Source organism: Schistocerca americana, chromosome 1, assembly GCF_021461395.2.
Source record: "Schistocerca americana isolate TAMUIC-IGC-003095 chromosome 1, iqSchAmer2.1, whole genome shotgun sequence".
Lineage (NCBI taxonomy): Eukaryota > Metazoa > Arthropoda > Insecta > Orthoptera > Acrididae > Schistocerca > Schistocerca americana.
Window position 1 is genome coordinate 585,617,544 of NC_060119.1, and position 23,030 is coordinate 585,640,573.

General features: G+C 46.3%; 1 protein-coding gene across 1 annotated transcript in view; it reads left to right on the plus strand.

The window, feature by feature from the left end:
* The window catches only part of LOC124605650 (odorant receptor 43a-like), a 40,209-nt gene extending 26,337 nt beyond the window's left edge, over positions 1 to 13,872 (plus strand). Inside the window, exon 4 of the mRNA XM_047137477.1 lies at positions 13,758 to 13,872. Coding sequence (XP_046993433.1) covers positions 13,758 to 13,820 — 63 coding nt within the window. The 3' untranslated portion in view covers positions 13,821 to 13,872. The remainder of the gene's footprint in view (positions 1 to 13,757) is intronic.
* The last annotated feature ends 9,158 nt before the right edge of the window (positions 13,873 to 23,030 follow it).

Consider the following 23,030-nt stretch of genomic DNA (forward strand, 5'->3'; position numbering starts at 1 on the left):
ATGGTGGTGCTGCTAAAGACGTCACGTGCAGAAGGGACTCCGCTTTCAGTAGCAAGACAGGCACTGACGGGCATGTGTCGTGACACAGTACTGCTGATAACCCACTTCACGGCGTCGATCCCTCTTTCCTATGCCATTAACGTCTACATTGCAAGACGGAGCAGATGCTCATTATATTACAGTACATGGTGGTGCTGCTAAAGACGTCACGTGCAGAAGGGACTCCGGTTTCAGTAGCAAGACAGGCACTGACGGGCATGTGTCGTGACACAGTACTGCTGATAACCCACTTCACGGCGTCGATCCCTCTGTCCTATGCCATTAACGTCTACATTGCAAGACAGAGCAGATGCTCATTATATTACAGTACATGGTGGTGCTGCTAAAGACGTCACGTGCAGAAGGGACTCCGGTTTCAGTAGCAAGACAGGCACTGACGGGCATGTGTCGTGACACAGTACTTCTGATAACCCACTTCACGGCGTCGATCCCTCTTCCCTATGCCATTAACGTCAACACTGCAAGACGGAGCAGATGCTCATTATATTACAGTACATGGTGGTGCTGCTAAAGACGTCACGTGCAGAAGGGACTCCGGTTTCAGTAGCAAGACAGGCACTGACGGGCATGTGTCGTGACACAGTGCTGCCTTATAACCCACTTCACGGCGTCGATCCCTCTTTCCTATGCCATTAACGTCTACATTGCAAGACGGAGCAGATGCTCATTATATTACAGTACATGGTGGTGCTGCTAAAGACGTCACGTGCAGAAGGGACTCCGGTTTCAGTAGCAAGACAGGCACTGACGGGCATGTGTCGTGACACAGTGCTGCTGATAACCCACTTCACGGCGTCGATCCGTCTTTCCTATGCCATTAACGTCTACATTGCAAGACGGAGCAGATGCTCATTATATTACAGTACATGGTGGTGCTGCTAAAGACGTCACGTGCAGAAGGGACTCCGGTTTCAGTAGCAAGACAGGCACTGACGGGCATGTGCCTGACACAGTACTGCTGATAACCCACTTCACGGCGTCGATCCCTATTCCCTATGCCATTAACGTCTACATTGCAAGACGGAGCAGATGCTCATTATATTACAGTACATGGTGGTGCTGCTAAAGACGTCACGTGCAGAAGGGACTCCGGTTTCAGTAGCAAGACAGGCACTGACGGGCATGTGTCGTGACACAGTACTGATGATAACCCACTTTACGGCGTCGATCCCTCTTTCCTAGGCCATTAACGTCTACACTGCAAGACGGAGCAGATGCTCATTATATTACAGTACATGGTGGTGCTGCTAAAGACGTCACGTGCAGAAGGGACTCCGGTTTCAGTAGCAAGACAGGCACTGACGGGCATGTGTCGTGACACAGTACTGCTGATAACCCACTTCACGGCGTCGATCCCTCTTTCCTATGCCATTAACGTCTACATTGCAAGACGGAGCAGATGCTCATTATATTACAGTACATGGTGGTGCTGCTAAAGACGTCACGTGCAGAAGGGACTCCGGTTTCAGTAGCAAGACAGGCACTGACGGGCATGTGTCGTGACACAGTGCTGCTGATAACCCACTTCACGGCGTCGATCCCTCTTTCCTATGCCATTAACGTCTACATTGCAAGACGGAGCAGATGCTCATTATATTACAGTACATGGTGGTGCTGCTAAAGACGTCACGTGCAGAAGGGACTCCGGTTTCAGTAGCAAGACAGGCACTGACGGGCATGTGTCGTGACACAGTACTGCTGATAACCCACTTCACGGCGTCGATCCCTCTTTCCTATGCCATTAAAGTCTACATTGCAAGACGGAGCAGATGCTCATTATATTACAGTACATGGTGGTGCTGCTAAAGACGTCACGTGCAGAAGGGCTCCGGTTTCAGTAGCAAGACAGGCACTGACGGGCATGTGTCGTGACACAGTGCTGCTGATAACCCACTTCACGGCGTCGATCCCTCTTTCCTATGCCATTAACGTCTACATTGCAAGACGGAGCAGATGCTCGTTATATTACAGTACATGGTGGAGCTGCTAAAGACGTCACGTGCAGAAGGGACTCCGGTTTCAGTAGCAAGACAAGCACTGACGCCCATGTGTCGTGACACAGTACTGCTGATAACCCACTTCACGGCATCGATCCCTCTTTCCTATGCCATTAACGTCTACATTGCAAGACGGAGCAGATGCTCATTATATTACAGTACATGGTGGTGCTGCTAAAGACGTCACGTGCAGAAGGGACTCCGGTTTCAGTAGCAAGACAGGCACTGACGGGCATGTGTCGTGACACAGTACTGTTGATAACCCACTTTACGGCGTCGATCCCTCTTTCCTAGGCCATTAACGTCTACACTGCAAGACGGAGCAGATGCTCATTATATTACAGTACATGGTGGTGCTGCTAAAGACGTCACGTGCAGAAGGGACTCCGGTTTCAGTAGCAAGACAGGCACTGACGGGCATGTGTCGTGACACAGTACTGCTGATAACCCACTTCACGGCGTCGATCCCTCTTTCCTATGCCATTAACGTCTACATTGCAAGACGGAGCAGATGCTCATTATATTACAGTACATGGTGGTGCTGCTAAAGACGTCACGTGCAGAAGGGACTCCGGTTTCAGTAGCAAGACAGGCACTGACGGGCATGTGTCGTGACACAGTACTGCTGATAACCCACTTTACGGCGTCGATCCCTCTTTCCTAGGCCATTAACGTCTACACTGCAAGACGGAGCAGATGCTCATTATATTACAGTACATGGTGGTGCTGCTAAAGACGTCACGTGCAGAAGGGACTCCGGTTTCAGTAGCAAGACAGGCACTGACGGGCATGTGTCGTGACACAGTACTGCTGATAACCCACTTTACGGCGTCGATCCCTCTTTCCTAGGCCATTAACATCTACACTGCAAGACGGAGCAGATGCTCATTATATTACAGTACATGGTGGTGCTGCTAAAGACGTCTCGTGCAGAAGGGACTCCGGTTTCAGTAGCAAGACAGGCACTGACGGGCATGTGTCGTGACACAGTACTGCTGATAACCCACTTCACGGCGTCGATCCCTCTTTCCTATGCCATTAACGTCTACATTGCAAGACGGAGCAGATGCTCATTATATGACAGTACATAGTGGTGCTGCTAAAGACGTCACTTGCAGACGGGACTCCGGTTTCAGTAGCAAGACAGGCACTGACGGGCATGTGTCGTGACACAGTACTGCTGATAACCCACTTTACGGCGTCGGTCCCTCTTTCCTAGGCCATTAACGTCTACACTGCAAGACGGAGCAGATGCTCATTATATTACAGTACATGGTGGTGCTGCTAAAGACGTCACGTGCAGAAGGGACTCCGGTTTCAGTAGCAAGACAGGCACTGACGGGCATGTGTCGTGACACAGTACTGCTGATAACCCACTTCACGGCGTCGATCCCTCTTTCCTATGCCATTAACGTCTACATTGCAAGACGGAGCAGATGCTCATTATATTACAGTACATGGTGGTGCTGCTAAAGACATCACGTGCAGAAGGGACTCCGGTTTCAGTAGCAAGACAGGCACTGACGGGCATGTGTCGTGACACAGTACTGCTGATAACCCACTTTACGGCGTCGATCCCTCTTTCCTAGGCCATTAACGTCTACACTGCAAGACGGAGCAGATGCTCATTATATTACAGTACATGGTGGTGCTGCTAAAGACGTCACGTGCAGAAGGGACTCCGGTTTCAGTAGCAAGACAGGCACTGACGGGCATGTGTCGTGACACAGTACTGCTGATAACCCACTTCACGGCGTCGATCCCTCTTTCCTATGCCATTAACGTCTACATTGCAAGACGGAGCAGATGCTCATTATATTACAGTACATGGTGGTGCTGCTAAAGACGTCACGTGCAGAAGGGACTCCGGTTTCAGTAGCAAGACAGGCACTGACGGGCATGTGTCGTGACACAGTGCTGCTGATAACCCACTTCACGGCGTCGATCCGTCTTTCCTATGCCATTAACGTCTACATTGCAAGACGGAGCAGATGCTCATTATATTACAGTACATGGTGGTGCTGCTAAAGACGTCACGTGCAGAAGGGACTCCGGTTTCAGTAGCAAGACAGGCACTGACGAGCATGTGTCGTGACACAGTGCTGCTGATAACCCACTTCACAGCGTCGATCCCTCTTTCCTAGGCCATTAACGTCTACACTGCAAGACGGAGCAGATGCTCATTATATTACAGTACATGGTGGTGCTGCTAAAGATGTCACGTGCAGAAGGGACTCCGGTTTCAGTAGCAAGACAGGCACTGACTGGCATGTGTCGTGACACAGTACTGCTGATAACCCACTTTACGGCGTCGATCACTCTTTCCTAGGCTATTAACGGTTACACTGCAAGACGGAGCAGATGCTCATTATATTACAGTACATGGTGGTGCTGCTAAAGACGTCACGTGCAGAAGGGACTCCGGTTTCAGTAGCAAGACTGGCACTGACGGGCATGTGTCGTGACACAGTACTGCTGATAACCCACTTTACGGCGTCGATCCCTCTTTCCTATGCCATTAACGTCTACATTGCAAGACGGAGCAGATGCTCATTATATTACAGTACATGGTGGTGCTGCTAAAGACGTCACGTGCAGAAGGGACTCCGGTTTCAGTAGCAAGACAGGCACTGACGGGCATGTGTCGTGACACAGTACTGCTGATAACCCACTTTACGGCGTCGATCCCTCTTTCCTAGGCCATTAACGTCTACACTGCAAGACGGAGCAGATGCTCATTATATTACAGTACATGGTGGTGCTGCTAAAGACGTCACGTGCAGAAGGGACTCCGGTTTCAGTAGCAAGACAGGCACTGACGGGCATGTGTCGTGACACAGTACTGCTGATAACCCACTTCACGGCGTCGATCCCTCTTTCCTAGGCCATTAACGTCTACACTGCAAGACGGAGCAGATGCTCATTATATTACAGTACATGGTGGTGCTGCTAAAGACGTCACGTGCAGAAGGGACTCCGGTTTCAGTAGCAAGACAGGCACTGACGGGCATGTGTCGTGACACAGTACTGCTGATAACCCACTTCACGGCGTCGATCCCTCTTTCCTATGCCATTAACGTCTACATTGCAAGACAGAGCAGATGCTCATTATATTACAGTACATGGTGGTGCTGCTAAAGACGTCACGTGCAGAAGGGACTCCGGTTTCAGTAGCAAGACAGGCACTGACGGGCATGTGTCGTGACACAGTACTGCTGATAACCCACTTTACGGCGTCGATCCCTCTTTCCTAGGCCATTAACGTCTACACTGCAAGACGGAGCAGATGCTCATTATATTACAGTACATGGTGGTGCTGCTAAAGACGTCACGTGCAGAAGGGACTCCGGTTTCAGTAGCAAGACAGGCACTGACGGGCATGTGTCGTGACACAGTACTGCTGATAACCCACTTCACGGCGTCGATCCCTCTTTCCTATGCCATTAACGTCTACATTGCAAGACGGAGCAGATGCTCATTATATTACAGTACATGGTGGTGCTGCTAAAGACGTCACGTGCAGAATGGACTCCGTTTTCAGTAGCAAGACAGGCACTGACGGGCATGTGTCGTGACACAGTGCTGCTGATAACCCACTTCACGGCGTCGATCCCTCTTTCCTATGCCATTAACGTCTACATTGCAAGACGGAGCAGATGCTCATTATATTACAGTACATGGTGGTGCTGCTAAAGACGTCACGTGCAGAAGGGACTCCGGTTTCAGTAGCAAGACAGGCACTGACGGGCATGTGTCGTGACACGGTACTGCTGATAACCCACTTTACGGCGTCGATCCCTCTATCCTAGGCCATTAACGTCTACATTGCAAGGCGGAGCAGATGCTCATTATATTACAGTACATGGTGGTGCTGCTAAGGACGTCACGTGCAGAAGGGACTCCGGTTTCAGTAGCAAGACAGGCACTGACCGGCATGTGTCGTGACACAGTACTGCTGATAACCCACTTCACGGCGTCGATCCCTCTTTCCTATGCCATTAACGTCTACATTGCAAGACGGAGCAGATGCTCATTATATTACAGTACATGGTGGTGCTGCTAAAGACGTCACGTGCAGAAGGGACTCCGGTTTCAGTAGCAAGACAGGCACTGACGGGCATGTGTCGTGACACAGTACTGCTGATAACCCACTTCACGGCGTCGATCCCTCTTTCCTATGCCATTAACGTCTACATTGCAAGACGGAGCAGATGCTCATTATATTACAGTACATGGTGGTGCTGCTAAAGACGTCACGTGCAGAATGGACTCCGTTTTCAGTAGCAAGACAGGCACTGACGGGCATGTGTCGTGACACAGTGCTGCTGATAACCCACTTCACGGCGTCGATCCCTCTTTCCTATGCCATTAACGTCTACATTGCAAGACGGAGCAGATGCTCATTATATTACAGTACATGGTGGTGCTGCTAAAGACGTCACGTGCAGAAGGGACTCCGGTTTCAGTAGCAAGACAGGCACTGACGGGCATGTGTCGTGACACGGTACTGCTGATAACCCACTTTACGGCGTCGATCCCTCTATCCTAGGCCATTAACGTCTACATTGCAAGGCGGAGCAGATGCTCATTATATTACAGTACATGGTGGTGCTGCTAAAGACGTCACGTGCAGAAGGGACTCCGGTTTCAGTAGCAAGACAGGCACTGACCGGCATGTGTCGTGACACAGTACTGCTGATAACCCACTTCACGGCGTCGATCCCTCTTTCCTATGCCATTAACGTCTACATTGCAAGACGGAGCAGATGCTCATTATATTACAGTACATGGTGGTGCTGCTAAAGACGTCACGTGCAGAAGGGACTCCGGTTTCAGTAGCAAGACAGGCACTGACGGGCATGTGTCGTGACACAGTACTGCTGATAACCCACTTTACGGCGTCGATCCCTCTTTCCTAGGCCATTAACGTCTACACTGCAAGACGGAGCAGATGCTCATTATATTACTGTACATGGTGGTGCTGCTAAAGACGTCACGTGCAGAAGGGACTCTGGTTTCAGTAGCAAGACAGGCACTGACGGGCATGTGTCGTGACACAGTACTGCTGATAACCCACTTCACGGCGTCGATCCCTCTTTCCTATGCCATTAACGTCTACATTGCAAGACGGAGCAGATGCTCATTATATTACAGTACATGGTGGTGCTGCTAAAGACGTCACGTGCAGAATGGACTCCGGTTTCAGTAGCAAGACAGACACTGACGGGCATGTGTCGTGACACAGTGCTGCTGATAACCCACTTCACGGCGTCGATCCCTCTTTCCTATGCCATTAACGTCTACATTGCAAGACGGAGCAGATGCTCATTATATTACAGTACATGGTGGTGCTGCTAAAGACGTCACGTGCAGAAGGGACTCCGGTTTCAGTAGCAAGACAGGCACTGACGGGTATGTGTCGTGACACAGTACTGCTGATAACCCACTTCACGGCGTCGATCCCTCTTTCCTATGCCATTAACGTCTACATTGCAAGACGGAGCAGATGCTCATTATATTACAGTACATGGTGGTGCTGCTAAAGACGTCACGTGCAGAAGGGACTCTGGTTTCAGTAGCAAGACAGGCACTGACGGGCATGTGTCGTGACACAGTGCTGCTGATAACCCACTTCACGGCGTCGATCCCTCTTTCCTATGCCATTAACGTCTACATTGCAAGACGGAGCAGATGCTCATTATATTACAGTACATGGTGGTGCTGCTAAAGACGTCACGTGCAGAAGGGACTCCGGTTTCAGTAGCAAGACAGGCACTGACGGGCATGTGTCGTGACACAGTACTGCTGATAACCCACTTTACGGCGTCGATCCCTCTATCCTAAGCCATTAACGTCTACATTGCAAGACGGAGCAGATGCTCATTATATTACAGTACATGGTGGTGCTGCTAAAGACGTCACGTGCAGAAGGGACTCCGGTTTCAGTAGCAAGACAGGCACTGACGGGCATGTGTCGTGACACAGTGCTGCTGATAACCCACTTCACGGCGTCGATCCCTCTTTCCTATGCCATTAACGTCTACATTGCAAGTCGGAGCAGAAGCTCATTATATTACAGTACATGGTGGTTCTGCTAAAGACGTCACGTGCAGAAGGGACTCCGGTTTCAGTAGCAAGACAGGCACTGACGGGCATGTGTCGTGACACAGTGCTGCTGATAACCCACTTCACGGCGTCGATCCCTCTTTCCTATGCCATTAACGTCTACATTGCAAGACGGAGCAGATGCTCATTGTATTACAGTACATGGTGGTGCTGCTAAAGACGTCACGTGCAGAAGGGACTCCGGTTTCAGTAGCAAGACAGGCACTGACGGGCATGTGTCGTGACACAGTGCTGCTGATAACCCACTTCACGGCGTCGATCCCTCTTTCCTATGCCATTAACGTCTACATTGCAAGACGGAGCAGATGCTCATTATATTACAGTACATGGTGGTGCTGCTAAAGACGTCACGTGCAGAAGGGACTCCGGTTTCAGTAGCAAGACAGGCACTGACGGGCATGTGTCGTGACACAGTGCTGCTGATAACCCACTTCACGGCGTCGATCCCTCTTTCCTATGCCATTAACGTCTACATTGCAAGACGGAGCAGATGCTCATTATATTACAGTACATGGTGGTGCTGCTAAAGACGTCACGTGCAGAAGGGACTCCGGTTTCAGTAGCAAGACAGGCACTGACGGGCATGTGTCGTGACACAGTACTGCTGATAACCCACTTCACGGCGTCGATCCCTCTTTCCTATGCCATTAACGTCTACATTGCAAGACGGAGCAGATGCTCATTATATTACAGTACATGGTGGTGCTGCTAAAGACGTCACGTGCAGAAGGGACTCTGGTTTCAGTAGCAAGACAGGCACTGACGGGCATGTGTCGTGACACAGTGCTGCTGATAACCCACTTCACGGCGTCGATCCCTCTTTCCTATGCCATTAACGTCTACATTGCAAGACGGAGCAGATGCTCATTATATTACAGTACATGGTGGTGCTGCTAAAGACGTCACGTGCAGAAGGGACTCCGGTTTCAGTAGCAAGACAGGCACTGACGGGCATGTGTCGTGACACAGTACTGCTGATAACCCACTTTACGGCGTCGATCCCTCTATGCTAGGCCATTAACTTCTACATTGCAAGACGGAGCAGATGCTCATTATATTACAGTACATGGTGGTGCTGCTAAAGACGTCACGTGCAGAAGGGACTCCGGTTTCAGTAGCAAGACAGGCACTGACGGGCATGTGTCGTGACACAGTGCTGCTGATAACCCACTTCACGGCGTCGATCCCTCTTTCCTATGCCATTAACGTCTACATTGCAAGTCGGAGCAGATGCTCATTATATTACAGTACATGGTGGTGCTGCTAAAGGCGTCACGTGCTGAAGGGACTCCGGTTTCAGTAGCAAGACAGGCACTGACGGGCATGTGTCGTGACACAGTGCTGCTGATAACCCACTTCACGGCGTCGATCCCTCTTTCCTATGCCATTAACGTCTACATTGCAAGACGGAGCAGATGCTCATTGTATTACAGTACATGGTGGTGCTGCTAAAGACGTCACGTGCAGAAGGGACTCCGGTTTCAGTAGCAAGACAGGCACTGACGGGCATGTGTCGTGACACAGTGCTGCTGATAACCCACTTCACGGCGTCGATCCCTCTTTCCTATGCCATTAACGTCTACATTGCAAGACGGAGCAGATGCTCATTATATTACAGTACATGGTGGTGCTGCTAAAGACGTCACGTGCTGAAGGGACTCCGGTTTCAGTAGCAAGACAGGCACTGACGGGCATGTGTCGTGACACAGTGCTGCTGATAACCCACTTCACGGCGTCGATCCCTCTTTCCTATGCCATTAACGTCTACATTGCAAGACGGAGCAGATGCTCATTATATTACAGTACATGGTGGTGCTGCTAAAGACGTCACGTGCAGAAGGGACTCCGGTTTCAGTAGCAAGACAGGCACTGACGGGCATGTGTCGTGACACAGTACTGCTGATAACCCACTTTACGGCGTCGATCCCTCTTTCCTAGGCCATTAACGTCTACACTGCGAGACGGAGCAGATGCTCATTATATTACAGTACATGGTGGTGCTGCTAAAGACGTCACGTGCAGAAGGGACTCCGGTTTCAGTAGCAAGACAGGCACTGACGGGCATGTGTCGTGACACAGTACTGCTGATAACCCACTTCACGGCGTCGATCCCTCTTTCCTATGCCATTAACGTCTACATTGCAAGACGGAGCAGATGCTCATTATATTACAGTACATGGTGGTGCTGCTAAAGACGTCACGTGCAGAAGGGACTCTGGTTTCAGTAGCAAGACAGGCACTGACGGGCATGTGTCGTGACACAGTGCTGCTGATAACCCACTTCACGGCGTCGATCCCTCTTTCCTATGCCATTAACGTCTACATTGCAAGACGGAGCAGATGCTCATTATATTACAGTACATGGTGGTGCTGCTAAGGACGTCACGTGCAGAAGGGACTCCGGTTTCAGTAGCAAGACAGGCACTGACGGGCATGTGTCGTGACACAGTACTGCTGATAACCCACTTTACGGCGTCGATCCCTCTATCCTAGGCCATTAACGTCTACATTGCAAGACGGAGCAGATGCTCATTATATTACAGTACATGGTGGTGCTGCTAAAGACGTCACGTGCAGAAGGGACTCCGGTTTCAGTAGCAAGACAGGCACTGACGGGCATGTGTCGTGACACAGTGCTGCTGATAACCCACTTCACGGCGTCGATCCCTCTTTCCTATGCCATTAACGTCTACATTGCAAGTCGGAGCAGATGCTCATTATATTACAGTACATGGTGGTGCTGCTAAAGACGTCACGTGCAGAAGGGACTCCGGTTTCAGTAGCAAGACAGGCACTGACGGGCATGTGTCGTGACACAGTACTGCTGATAACCCACTTCACGGCGTCGATCCCTCTTTCCTATGCCATTAACGTCTACATTGCAAGACGGAGCAGATGCTCATTATATTACAGTACATGGTGGTGCTGCTAAAGACGTCACGTGCAGAAGGGACTCCGGTTTCAGTAGCAAGACAGGCACTGACGGGCATGTGTCGTGACACAGTGCTGCTGATAACCCACTTTACGGCGTCGATCCCTCTTTCCTAGGCCATTAACGTCTACACTGCAAGACGGAGCAGATGCTCATTATATTACAGTACAAGAAGTGCCTTGTAGTGAAGGGTAGCATTCTGAGATTTCTGGGACAGGCTACGTTCATTGGCTGGAGTTGCTTTGTGTTAAAAAAAGGGATACTTCATTCTACGTGAAAGCCGCTCGGCGTAACCGCGCGGTCACAGCCGCCTTGTCATGGTCCGCGCTATTACGCCCATCGGAGGTTCGACTGCACCCTCGGGCATGGGTGTGTGTGTTGTCCTTGGAGTAAGTTAGGTTAAGTTAGATTAAGTAGTGCGTAAGCTTAGGGACCGATGACCTCAGCAGTTTGGTCTCATAAGACCGTACCACAGATTTCCATTTTTTTTTTTACGTAAATAATAGAATACCTGCCTAAGATGACTATAGTTAACACCTCTCACTATAACTCTCCTAATAACGCACTCTTTTTCACCACACTAAGTGGATTTTATTTTAAAGCCAACTCTTGAACCACGTTAATTTTCTGTGAGTAAAAATGACAAGTAATTCATCTACGGTCTCTTGCACGTGCAATGTTCATGCCGGATCGGAGAAGAAATTAAGCATATCATAATCTAATTCATCAAAACATTCGCCATGGTAACGTAAGATCCGACTGACCGTACAACAACAAGATTCAATTTTCATACTTTCCTTTAGAAGTATTATGAAATTCTAACAAGTGCTCTTCAAATTCTCATACGTTGACTCTCTCCTGGGAGGAGGGGGAGGAGGAGGGTGCTTGCTACGATCATTAGAAAGCAGATTTCATACACTAACATCGAATTTATTACGGAAGGTGTCATACCTTTGTGTACAAATCACAAGAAAAGCTAGTTATAGTAAATCACTATATAGTCTTACAATCTGTGTGGATGTCGCTTCAGTAGTGACAACTCTCTCGAAAAGGGATGAGGTAAAATGATTAGGCAGGAAAGGGGAGAACGTGTGGGAACTTCACCGTCGTGGAAAGAAAATTACCATTGTGCTTGTGAAGAACTGGGTACAACAACTATCTAGACTACAGTGATAGGAGAACCCGGTACAGAACGATGGAAAGAATAATGTGGGCTCGAGTTCGCATTTCTTCACACGATTCTCGGAGCATTGGAAAGCAACGTTATTACTACTAGCGCGAACACAGTTATTTGGAATTGAACTCCAATGTAAAACCGTACTAGCCACTCGCCACATGGTCTCAAGATCGCTCATGAAGCAACCAGATTCTATCTTCCGAAAAATGACTTACTCGGAGCGAAATGCGCTACTTAGCTGGAGTACCCAGTGGGTCCACGAGTGTGAAAACTGAATTACGAACAAAGCAAGAGCGCAAGATGCACAATGGCTCAAAACTAAGTGAGTTTCAGATGAAATAAGTAGAAAAATAAGCGAAGAATTTACGGGTGAGCAAGAAAGCGCTGATACTTTGAAATCTATTGACTTCCTAATTCAAACACGTCGCGAGTTGTGGCCAAGCGGTTCTAGGCGCTTCAGTCTGAAACCGCACGACCGCTATGGTCGCAGGTTCGAATCCTACCTCGGGCATGGATGTGTGTGATGTCCCTAGGTTAGTTAGGTTTAAGTAGTTCTAAGTTCTATAGGACTGATGACCTCAGAAGTTAAGTCCCATAGTACTCAGAGCCATTTGAACCATTTTTGAACGTCGCGACTTAAATTAATTTTGTGTCGACTAGGAACACACATGCTTACCGGCCAAGGGCTGGAGCTCGACTCGCCCACACAGTCAGCCTCTGTCCCTTGTTCAGAGTAAAGCCGATTATTTTTGGAGGGGTAGGTGGCGTCCGCTCCGCTAGCACAAAAGCCGCTAGAGCTACTTACTGGTTTAGCACGCGACTTGAACGAGGCGGGCAGGCCCGCGATTTGCTAACGTTGATTCAGGGAGACCTGTTTGCGACACCAGAAATACATGAAAAGCGATACACTGGGGGACTGCTTGGGAGAATAAGAGGTGGCATTTCTTGGATTTCTACAAAGCGTTCAAACTACTCATCTACGCTTTCAAACTGGACGGTCAATGCTGTAAAAGGAAACATGAGTTAGAATGCTGCCTTTAAGGATACATAAACCAAAATACTTTGTTCCCATCCTCCCTAAAGTATTAGTGCGATTTTGATGCAGCAAATTATGTATCGCACGTTTGAAAATCAAGTAAATTATGAAAGGAGTGCGAAACAAGCGCACGTCTCTCAACATGCCATATTTAAATAGAACTCGTGCCACATTAATGTTTACGTCGCAAGACGGAGGGAATGTTTATTATAATACATGCCGTCTTCAAACAGAACATTTCAGAATGTTTAAATAATGCTAATGTGATATACACAGTTGAACAGGTTTTGTGTATTTTATTATAGTGTTACTGAAGTAGATTTTCATCTCATTCAAAGAGCTCATATTTTACATAATCAGTGTTGTTGATTAAGCATCTATTAAATTAAATAAACGTGGGAGCTAAATCATTTTCTCTCTTTCTTACAGATCTTAAATGGATCGTACACACTTATCAATCTTCTCTACCACTTCAGTATACCCGACGAATAAATGAAGTGAAAGAAGTAGTTTACGTATCTTCAAACTCACTAGCCCCATGACACTTGCACCGAAAAATAGCGCACCAAGCTTGAATATTTGAAAAATTTCTTAAAACAGTCACTACAACTGTATAAAATTATAATGCATTTACTTGTGTGTTGATTGACAGAACAATTTTCTTCTCATTTAACTACATCAGTGACTTGTTGCTGTAGTAAAGCAAGGTTGAATCGATCTTGTCAATTTTTTATGTTGGAGAGAAATACTGTGTGTACTGCAATAATATTTTGAGCAATAATTAAATATTCAGTTTATTCAAAACTTACGCCCTTCCCTGATTTTAGGAAATGTCCCATAATGCATACTTAATTGATTAATAACTTATCAGTTACTCGTAAATTAACTTCAGTCATATTCTCCTATTTTTTTCGTTTTTGTTGATGCTTAGCGTCTTACGCTCACAAGAAAAATAGTCCAGAAAATGTGGCTCTCCCTGTCAGTTAATGGTGAATATTACTTCCGTTTAGAGGGCTTGGAAGCTTTTAAGTTTATTGGCACTTTGGGTAAAATATCCATAAGTGAAAAATTGGCATCGTTTGTAGACCAATGAAAAGTAAGAACATCGAGGAGGGATGAGGGACTTTGGCCAACGTCTAGAGTAAATTTTATGTGTGCGACACCTGCATGAAACAAAATCGAATGGAGCAAAGTTAGAAGTTAGCATCTCCTCAGCAATGAGGTCATTAGAGCCATGTAGCTCATCTGTAATATTTACCTTGCACATTGAAACACAGGAGGCAGTGGAAAACAGAAAATCATTTGTAATAATAATGGTATCCATAGTTTGTCATATGACTGTGAGACAAAGAATGTTCCACATTAACGACCAATTAAATCCTACAAATTTCACTCTTACACACTCACAGTTAAAGACCCCTGTATTTGGGTTGAGGGCGGGGGGGGGGGGGGGACACCTATTTTCAGATGCATGGCATCTGTATGGTAGGTCAATGTCCTTCTGAAACACGTTGCTATGACATAGGCTGGAACACGTAACGTGCATTAGAATGCCAAGACCATTACTGTGGAGAGGTCAACGCCATTTTTCATCGTTTGGTGACATGAGACAGACAATGATATTGTTGCAGACTTCCGTTCTGGCTCAACTTTAATAATAGTGTAGCAGCGGTAGTCAATCTTTTCTACCTACCACCCAATTTTTTTATCTCTGTTAGTAGTAAAATTTTCTAACCGTCCACTGGATCCGCAGTATTCATGATTTATGAAGTAGGGAATAACTTTATTTTATGAAAGTTATAAAGTGAATTAAAGTGTATGATGACTACTTACCAAACATTTTGTTAATATTTTACGAAAACATAACGAAAATGTTTTTGAAATTCTGATCGCCTTCCGTCCACCATAAAAGTTAGAACACCTGCTATTGGACAGTAGGGACAAGATTCACTGCTAGTGGTACAGACAGCGGAAACTAGCGCCTCTTGCGAATTATGTACGAACTAGTTACGGTTGATCTTCTCACGATGCGCTTTTATTTCGCTGCGAACAGATCTTCGAAAACGGGAAATGCCAGCAAACAGAACTAATTCTGTTTATTTTGTTTCATTTTTTTATATTCTTGCTTTTTAGGTTTACATTTGGTATTAGTCAGATTTAATTTTCCCTTATATTTAATTATTTTCAAAAATGAGTGGTTTCTTTTATTAAATTGCAATTAATCTTTCTAAAGTGTTCTTATTTTTAACGAAATTATTTTTTAAATTTTCGGACTGTTACCATAGTGCAGTGTGTGGTTCGCGCGTTACTGATCACCGCTCTTGGTTGGTACATTTGTAATTCAATTCATGTGAAGGTAGTTTCGATAGAGGGACGTGCAGTGTTGCTCGAAATGAAGTTCAGAATGAAATGTCAAGTTAATGTGGTGAGTTTGTGATTTCAAGTGATGTTGGATGCTTTGGAACGTAATGACGAAGTTTAAACAATCATCGCCAGCAGTCGGAATATAATACAGTTTGCGGGATGGTGCTAAAAAGTGAGTCCATCTTATGGATGCCATCAGCCTTGTGATACCAATACAGTGACTACGTCATCCATAAGTTTCATGAAAGCATACATTTACCGTTGTAGACTGTATTGAGCTTTATTAAATACGTGCTACTACCTAATTTCGGCCGTGAGTCACTATCAGACACATTATCTATGTCATTTATTTCATATCGTCCTCATCACTTTCTTTTATGTCACACACACAAAACCAGAAGTCATACTCCATCGTAACATACTCTGAGTACTGCAGCCTGACAACTTAGTTTTATGCACGTGGCATAAAGGAATGTGATGAGCACGACATGTAATACAGAACATAACAAATGTGCTTGATAATGGCTCACGGCCGAAATTAAGCAATAGCACGATTTTAATAAAGCACAATACAGCCCACAACGGAAAACGTATTCTTTCATCAAACACTTAGAGGCTGTGGATTGCATCAGCACGGAAGTAAAGTCCTCATTAGGAAGTTGTGGCTCTAAGGTCAATACAGCCAACAACGGCTGGGAGAGTGGTGTGCTGACCGCAGGCCGCTCCATATCGCATCCAGTGACGCCAGATGCCATTGGCAGAGGATGGCATGGCAGTCGGTCGATCCCGATGAGCCCATTAGGGCCTGAACACGGGGTCTCCATTATTTTTTTCTCTCTTTTTTTTAAAAAAAACTGAGACTGCTGCGAGTAAAACGAGCAGCACTGAATTTCGGAATTTGTTATGCTTTCCGATGAGATGTTTAGGATGAGAACTGAGAGCATTACTCATTTATACGCACATTTCATTCTGTATGCTGCTGATACTTATATTTAAAGTGTCACAATTTACTTTCCTACATTTGTCGTGAAAGTTGATGCCAACGGAGCACAGTTCTGTCATTGGTTCCGCTGTGTTATGTAATAAGTCAACAACTCTCCTCGCCAGTTACTAACCTGTATTTGGCACATTTTTCTCCAAATGTAATCTTCACTCCACTGTACGGTAAATTTTGTGACTTACGGTAGTAGATATACCTATGGCGAGCGTAGGCGTCCGTCACCTACGGGAGGAACAGCAACCACTTGAAACTAAAACAGTCGAGCATCCGCAAGTCGCATTTAACTTCCCTTTATTCACATGTTTCACTTGACAGACGTGGGAATCTTCAAAAATTCAGTATTCAAGGACTATACTTTAAATATAGCAGACTGCCACACATTGATGGTAAATGTACGTCACCTCTGCATTACCGTATCATACTTATGTATGCAATATATGCCCGATAGAGCTTTGCCACCGTTTTTTAACATCTTGGAGCAGAAGTTGCTCTTATTGAGCCGACAGAGGGGAAAACACAACTGGTACCGAGAATGTACATACATGGGCTCCTGATAAAAAGTTTCGATATATAAAGTAGCGAGAGCACATTTTCCTCTCGGATAAATTACAAATTTCTGATTACGGTAGTACTAACGTTGCCAGTTATGCACGTACATTACTGGCCATTAAAATTCCTACACCACGAAGATGACGAGCTACAGACGCGGAATTTAACCGACAGGAGAAGATGCTGTGATATGCAAATGATTAGCTTTTCAGAACATTCACACAAGGCTGGCGCCGATGGCGACACCTACAACGTGCTGACATGAGGAAGGTTTCCAACCGATTTCTCATACACAAACAGCAGTTGCCGGCGTTGCCTGGTGAAACGTTGTTGTGATGCCTGGTGTAAGGAGGAGAAATACGTACCATCACTTTCCGACTTTGATAAAAGCCGGATTGTAGCCTATCGCGATTGCGGTTTATCGGATCGCGAGATTGCTGCTCGCGTTGGTCGAAATCCAATGACTGTTACCAGACTATGGAATCGGTGGCTTCAAGAGGGTAATACGGAACGCCGTGCTGAATCCAAACGGCCTCGTATCACTAGCAGTCGAGATGACAGGCATCTTAACCACATGGCTGCAACGGATCGTGCAGCCACGTCTCGATCCCTGAATCAGCAGATGGGGACGTTTGCATGACAACAACCATCTGCACGAACAGTTCGACGACGTTCACAGCAGCATGGACTATCAGCTCAGAGACCATGGCTGCGGTTACCCATGACGCTGCATCACAGACAGGAGCGCCTGCGGTGGTGTACTCAACGACGAACCTGGGTGCACGAGGGGCAAACCGTCATTTTTTCGGATGAATCCAGGTTCTGTTTACAGCGTCATGATGATCGCATCCGTGTTTGGTGACATCGAGGTGAACGCACATTGGAAACGTGTATTCGTCATCGCCATACTGGCGTATCACCCGGCGTGGTGGTATGGGTGCCATTGGTTACACGTCTCGGTCACCTCTTGTTCGCATTGACAGTACTTTGAACAGTGGACGTTACATTTCAGACGTGTTAAGACCCGTGGCTCTACGCTTCCTTCGATCCCTGCGAAACCCTACATTTCAGCAGGACGACCGCACATTGCAGTTCCTGTACGGACCTTTCTGGATAAAGAAAATGTTCGACTGCTGCCCTGGCCAGCACATTCTCCAGATCTCTCACCAATTGAAAACTTCTGGTCAATAGTGCCGAGCAACTGGCTCGTCACAATACACCAGTCACTACTCTTGATGAACTGTGGTATCGTGTTGAAGCGGCATGGGCAGCTGTACCTGTACATGCCATCCATGCTCTGTTTGAGTCAAAGCCCAGGCGTATCAAGACCGTTATTACAGCCAGAGGTGGTTGTTCTGGGTACTGGTTTCTCAGGATCTATGCACCCAAATTGCATGAAAATGTAACCACCTGTCAGTTCTAGTACAATATATTTGTCCAATGAATACCCGTTTATCATCTGCATTTCTTCTTGGTGTAGCAATTTTAATGCCCAGTAGTGTATGTACGAGTATCTGCACACATTTGTCTTCCCTAAAATATTTACGATGTTTCTCAAATACATTTGAAGAAGTGAAGGAAGGTACAACTGGAGCTAACATTCGTCACCCACGTGCTATGTAAATAATTTCGGTATGAATCTTTATCACTTTACAGTAATCACAGAAAAATTTAATCGGGATGGTCAGGTGTGGATTTGAAACTCGCTACTCTCGAGTGTGAGTCAACTTCACCATCTTATTCAGTCAAATTAGATGTCAATAGATCACAGATGAATGCACGCGCCCACACACCCACACATACACACACACACACACACACACACACACACACACACACTTGTGTCATCTAATTACATTCAGTTTGAATGAGATGCCTCATATACATATATCTCTCTCCCACCCTCTCTCTCTCTCTCTCTCTCTCTCTCTCTCTCTCTCTCTCTCTCTCTGTGTGTGTGTGTGTGTGTGTGTGTGTGTGTGTGTGTGTGTGTGTGTCTGTGCGTGTGCAAATATTTAGAGGTTGTACTATCCATTTCCCACGTAAGGAACTGTAAGAATATTTCAATCACTTTTCCTTCTGGAGCTGCGATTAACCTTATTGGTTGTAATCTAGATTTTTTAACTATGTATGTGATCACTGCCTTCGTCTCGCTATTCCTTTTGCTGAAGTGCCATCGCTTGTCTTTCCTGCTGCGCACCGCTTATCACTGTGCTGGCGGTTAGCCCCTGTAGTCGAGTTAGCCTAGAGCTCGTTCCATGCTTTGACTAAACGGTTATAGTTACCACGACAGTCATGCTAGCTGACTGTATCTCAGAATGATTTGTAAGCACGCTGGCAACATTTTTACTAAAACTAGGGAACGATAAGTCAGTGTCTTGACACAATTATTTTATACAACACCATTCTTATCAAAGTATGGTTTTATTTCAAACAATATTTGTCTCATAACAGCGCGGAGTTCAACGGACACACAGAGAATCTCCATGTAATGAAAACGAAGCCGATAACTATATATTCCCCGTGAAGAACAAGAAGGTAAAATACATGACGACCTCTACAACTATACCCCTCCACTCGTCATTAAATAATTTTCTTCGGCTTATCGAAGGAATGCGACTATCGAAGGGTTAAATATCGAACAAAATTGTTGATGAAAGAGCGGAATAACTGAAGAATTACGGAAAGGCCCGTTACGCAAGTGCCAATTGCAGTAGGATTGCTTCTGCAGATGGAACTTCCCACTGTTCCACATTACGACAAAGAAACACTTGATGGACTCACACGGAATTTTTGAGCCCGGCAGTGCTAACACGCAAGGGTACGCAACTTCTCCACTACCAGCTCATCGGCTGTCCTTGGAAAGAGGAAGATATCTTACGTACACTGGTGTAGAAAACTTAAGGGTGAAAGTAACATTCGCATTGCCAAATAACATAGCTCAGTGAAACATGGACCATGCATAGAAAGAACTGCTACGCCGTAGAACAGAATGTTACTGGAAGAAATACACAATGAGACGAACAGAAATGACACATTCATTCATAGACAATAATTACAGTGTTATATAAGAAAGTATCAGCCTCGATTGCGCTAATGAAACTAACCTTTACCTAGGTTTCAGCCCAAATAATTGAGCCTTCTTCAGAAGATGTACCTGAATCTATAATTTGTCTAAGAGGGCATGGTCTAGAAATAGAACTAAAACAGCCTGATTAGGCGTAGTCACATTTTAAAAATGCGGTACGTAAGTACTAAGTCAACACCAAGACTTACGCTCTGGCGTGCGCCTCGTCTCCATAGAAGCCGAGCGGTGGGCCTCGGGAGCTCACGTGAAACTAACAAGGGAACCTCCCCATCGCACCCCCCTCAGATTTAGTTATAAGTTGGCACAGTGGATAGGCCTTGAAAAACTGAACACAGATCAATCGAGAAAACAGGAAGAAGTTGTGTGGAACTATGAAAAAAATAAGCAAAATATGCAAACTGAGTTGTCCATGCGCAGGATAAGCAACATCAAAGATAATGTGAGCTCCGGAGCGTGGTCCCGTGGTTAGCGTGAGCACCTGCGGAACGAGAGGTCCTTGTTTCAAGTCTTCCCTAGAGTGAAATGTTTAATTTTTTTGTTTTCAGACAGTTATCAAAGTTCAGGCACTCACACATAATCAACTTCGCTCTCCAAAATTCCAGGACATGTTCAGATTTGCTTGGACATATGCAGGATTTGACGGTCTACACACGGAAAAATTTGAAAACGTTAAAAACAAATGTTTTGACAGAGCACAGGGAAAACTGTGCGACTGTGAAACTGTTGCAGTCATTTGTTGCAGTTTATGTGACAAACTCTTATATGTTTGCATCACCTTTTTGGGAGTGATTGTCACATCCATAAGAAAACCTAAATCGGGCAAGGTAGAAGAATCTTTTTACCCATTCGCCAAGTGTACAAGTTAGGTGGGTTGACAACATATTCCTGCCATGTGAAGCACATGCCGTCACCAGTGTCGTATAGAATATATCAGACGTGTTTTCCTGTGGAGGAATCGGTTGACCTATGACCTTGCGATGAAATGTTTTCGGTTCTCATTGGAGAGGCACGTCCTTTCGTCTACTAATCGCACGGTTTTGCGGTGCGGTCGCAAAAACACAGACACTAAACTTATTACAGTGAACAGAGACGTCAATGAACGAAACAGACAGATCATAACTTTGCGAAAATAAAGAAATTCAATTTTTCCCTCGAGGGAAGACCTCTCGTTCCGCAGGTGCTCACGCTAACCACGGGACCACGGCGCTCCTGAGCTCACATTATCCTTGATGTTGCCTACCCTGCGCATGGACTACTCAGTTTGTATATTTTGCTTATTTTTTTCATAGTTCTACACAACTTCTTCCTGTTTTCTCGATTGATCTGTGTTCAGTTTTTCAAGGCCTATCCACTGTGCCAACTTATACTAAATCTGCGGGCGGTGCTACGGGGAGGTTCCCTTGTAAGTAGGACTAAAAAAAATGGTTCAAATGGCTCTGAGCACTATGGGACTTAACATCTTAGGTCATCAGTCCCCTAGAACTTAGAACTACTTAAACCTAACTAACCTAAGGACATCACACACATCCATGCCCGAGGCAGGATTCGAACCTGCGACCGTAGCAACCCCGCGGTTCCGGACTGCAGCGCTAGAACCGCACGGCCACCGCGGCCGGCAAGTAGGACTAAATAACGCGCTGCAAATCAACATGGTGGGATCATTGCGCATGTCCAGCTGAGACCATGACTGCCAAAGATAAAATACCAACGCAGAAAAACACCTACTCGACCATGTGTGTACAGGTTAACCGAGATTAATGCATTATGGCGTTTACATACTACAGTCTCGCTGTCTTATGTCCTATGTCATCTTTCGTTACCAACGATGGGTGCGTTATGCAGCGTCGGTTGTGAAAGGGCCGATATATTATAATAGTGTAAGTCGGGTTAGTGCGTTCGAACTTATATAAATCCATGCATAGTTTGTTACATTTTAGTCATAACATGGTGCAGAGGTTTCATGTTTAAGATTCTGAACCTTTCTATAAGTTATTTGTTTTAAGATATAACTGCGTTGGTCTTTTATCTTTGGCAGTGATGGTCTCCGTTAGACATGCGCAATGCTCCCCGCCATGTTGATTTGCAGCGCGTTATCTAGTCCTACTTAGTTTCACGTGAGCTCCCGAGGCCCACCGCACGCCGACCATGTACGCGAGGCGCACGCCAGAGCGTAAGGCTTGGTGTTGACTTAGACAGTATGTGACGCATTTTTAGAATGTGACTACGCCTAATCAGGCTGTTTTAGTATTATTTCTAGACCATGCCCTCTTAGACAAATTATAGATTCAGGTACATCTTCTGAAGAAGGCTCAATTATTTGGGCTGAAAGCTAGGTAAAGGTTGGTTTCATTACCGCTGATCGAGTCGAGGCTGATAGTTTCTTATATATTAGATTATCACGATTGCTGACTGGGCTACAGTGTTAAAAGTACTATAACTACACTTAAGTCACCGCGATTCATGATGATCCCCTGGACATTAAAGGAGGTGGGATATGGTTCGTAACAGGGTGTGGTATCACCACGGATGACTGCATGTTCTGCACGGGGGTTCTATGCGGACCACAAGGTTGGTAAGTTCGTGTAGCAGAGTGTTCTGTTCCTACCCTAGCGCTGTTGACAACTGGTGGAGCGTCGTTGATGGATTTGGAAATTCTGCAACACGTTTCCCCAACGCATCCCACACCTGCTCGTTGGGATTT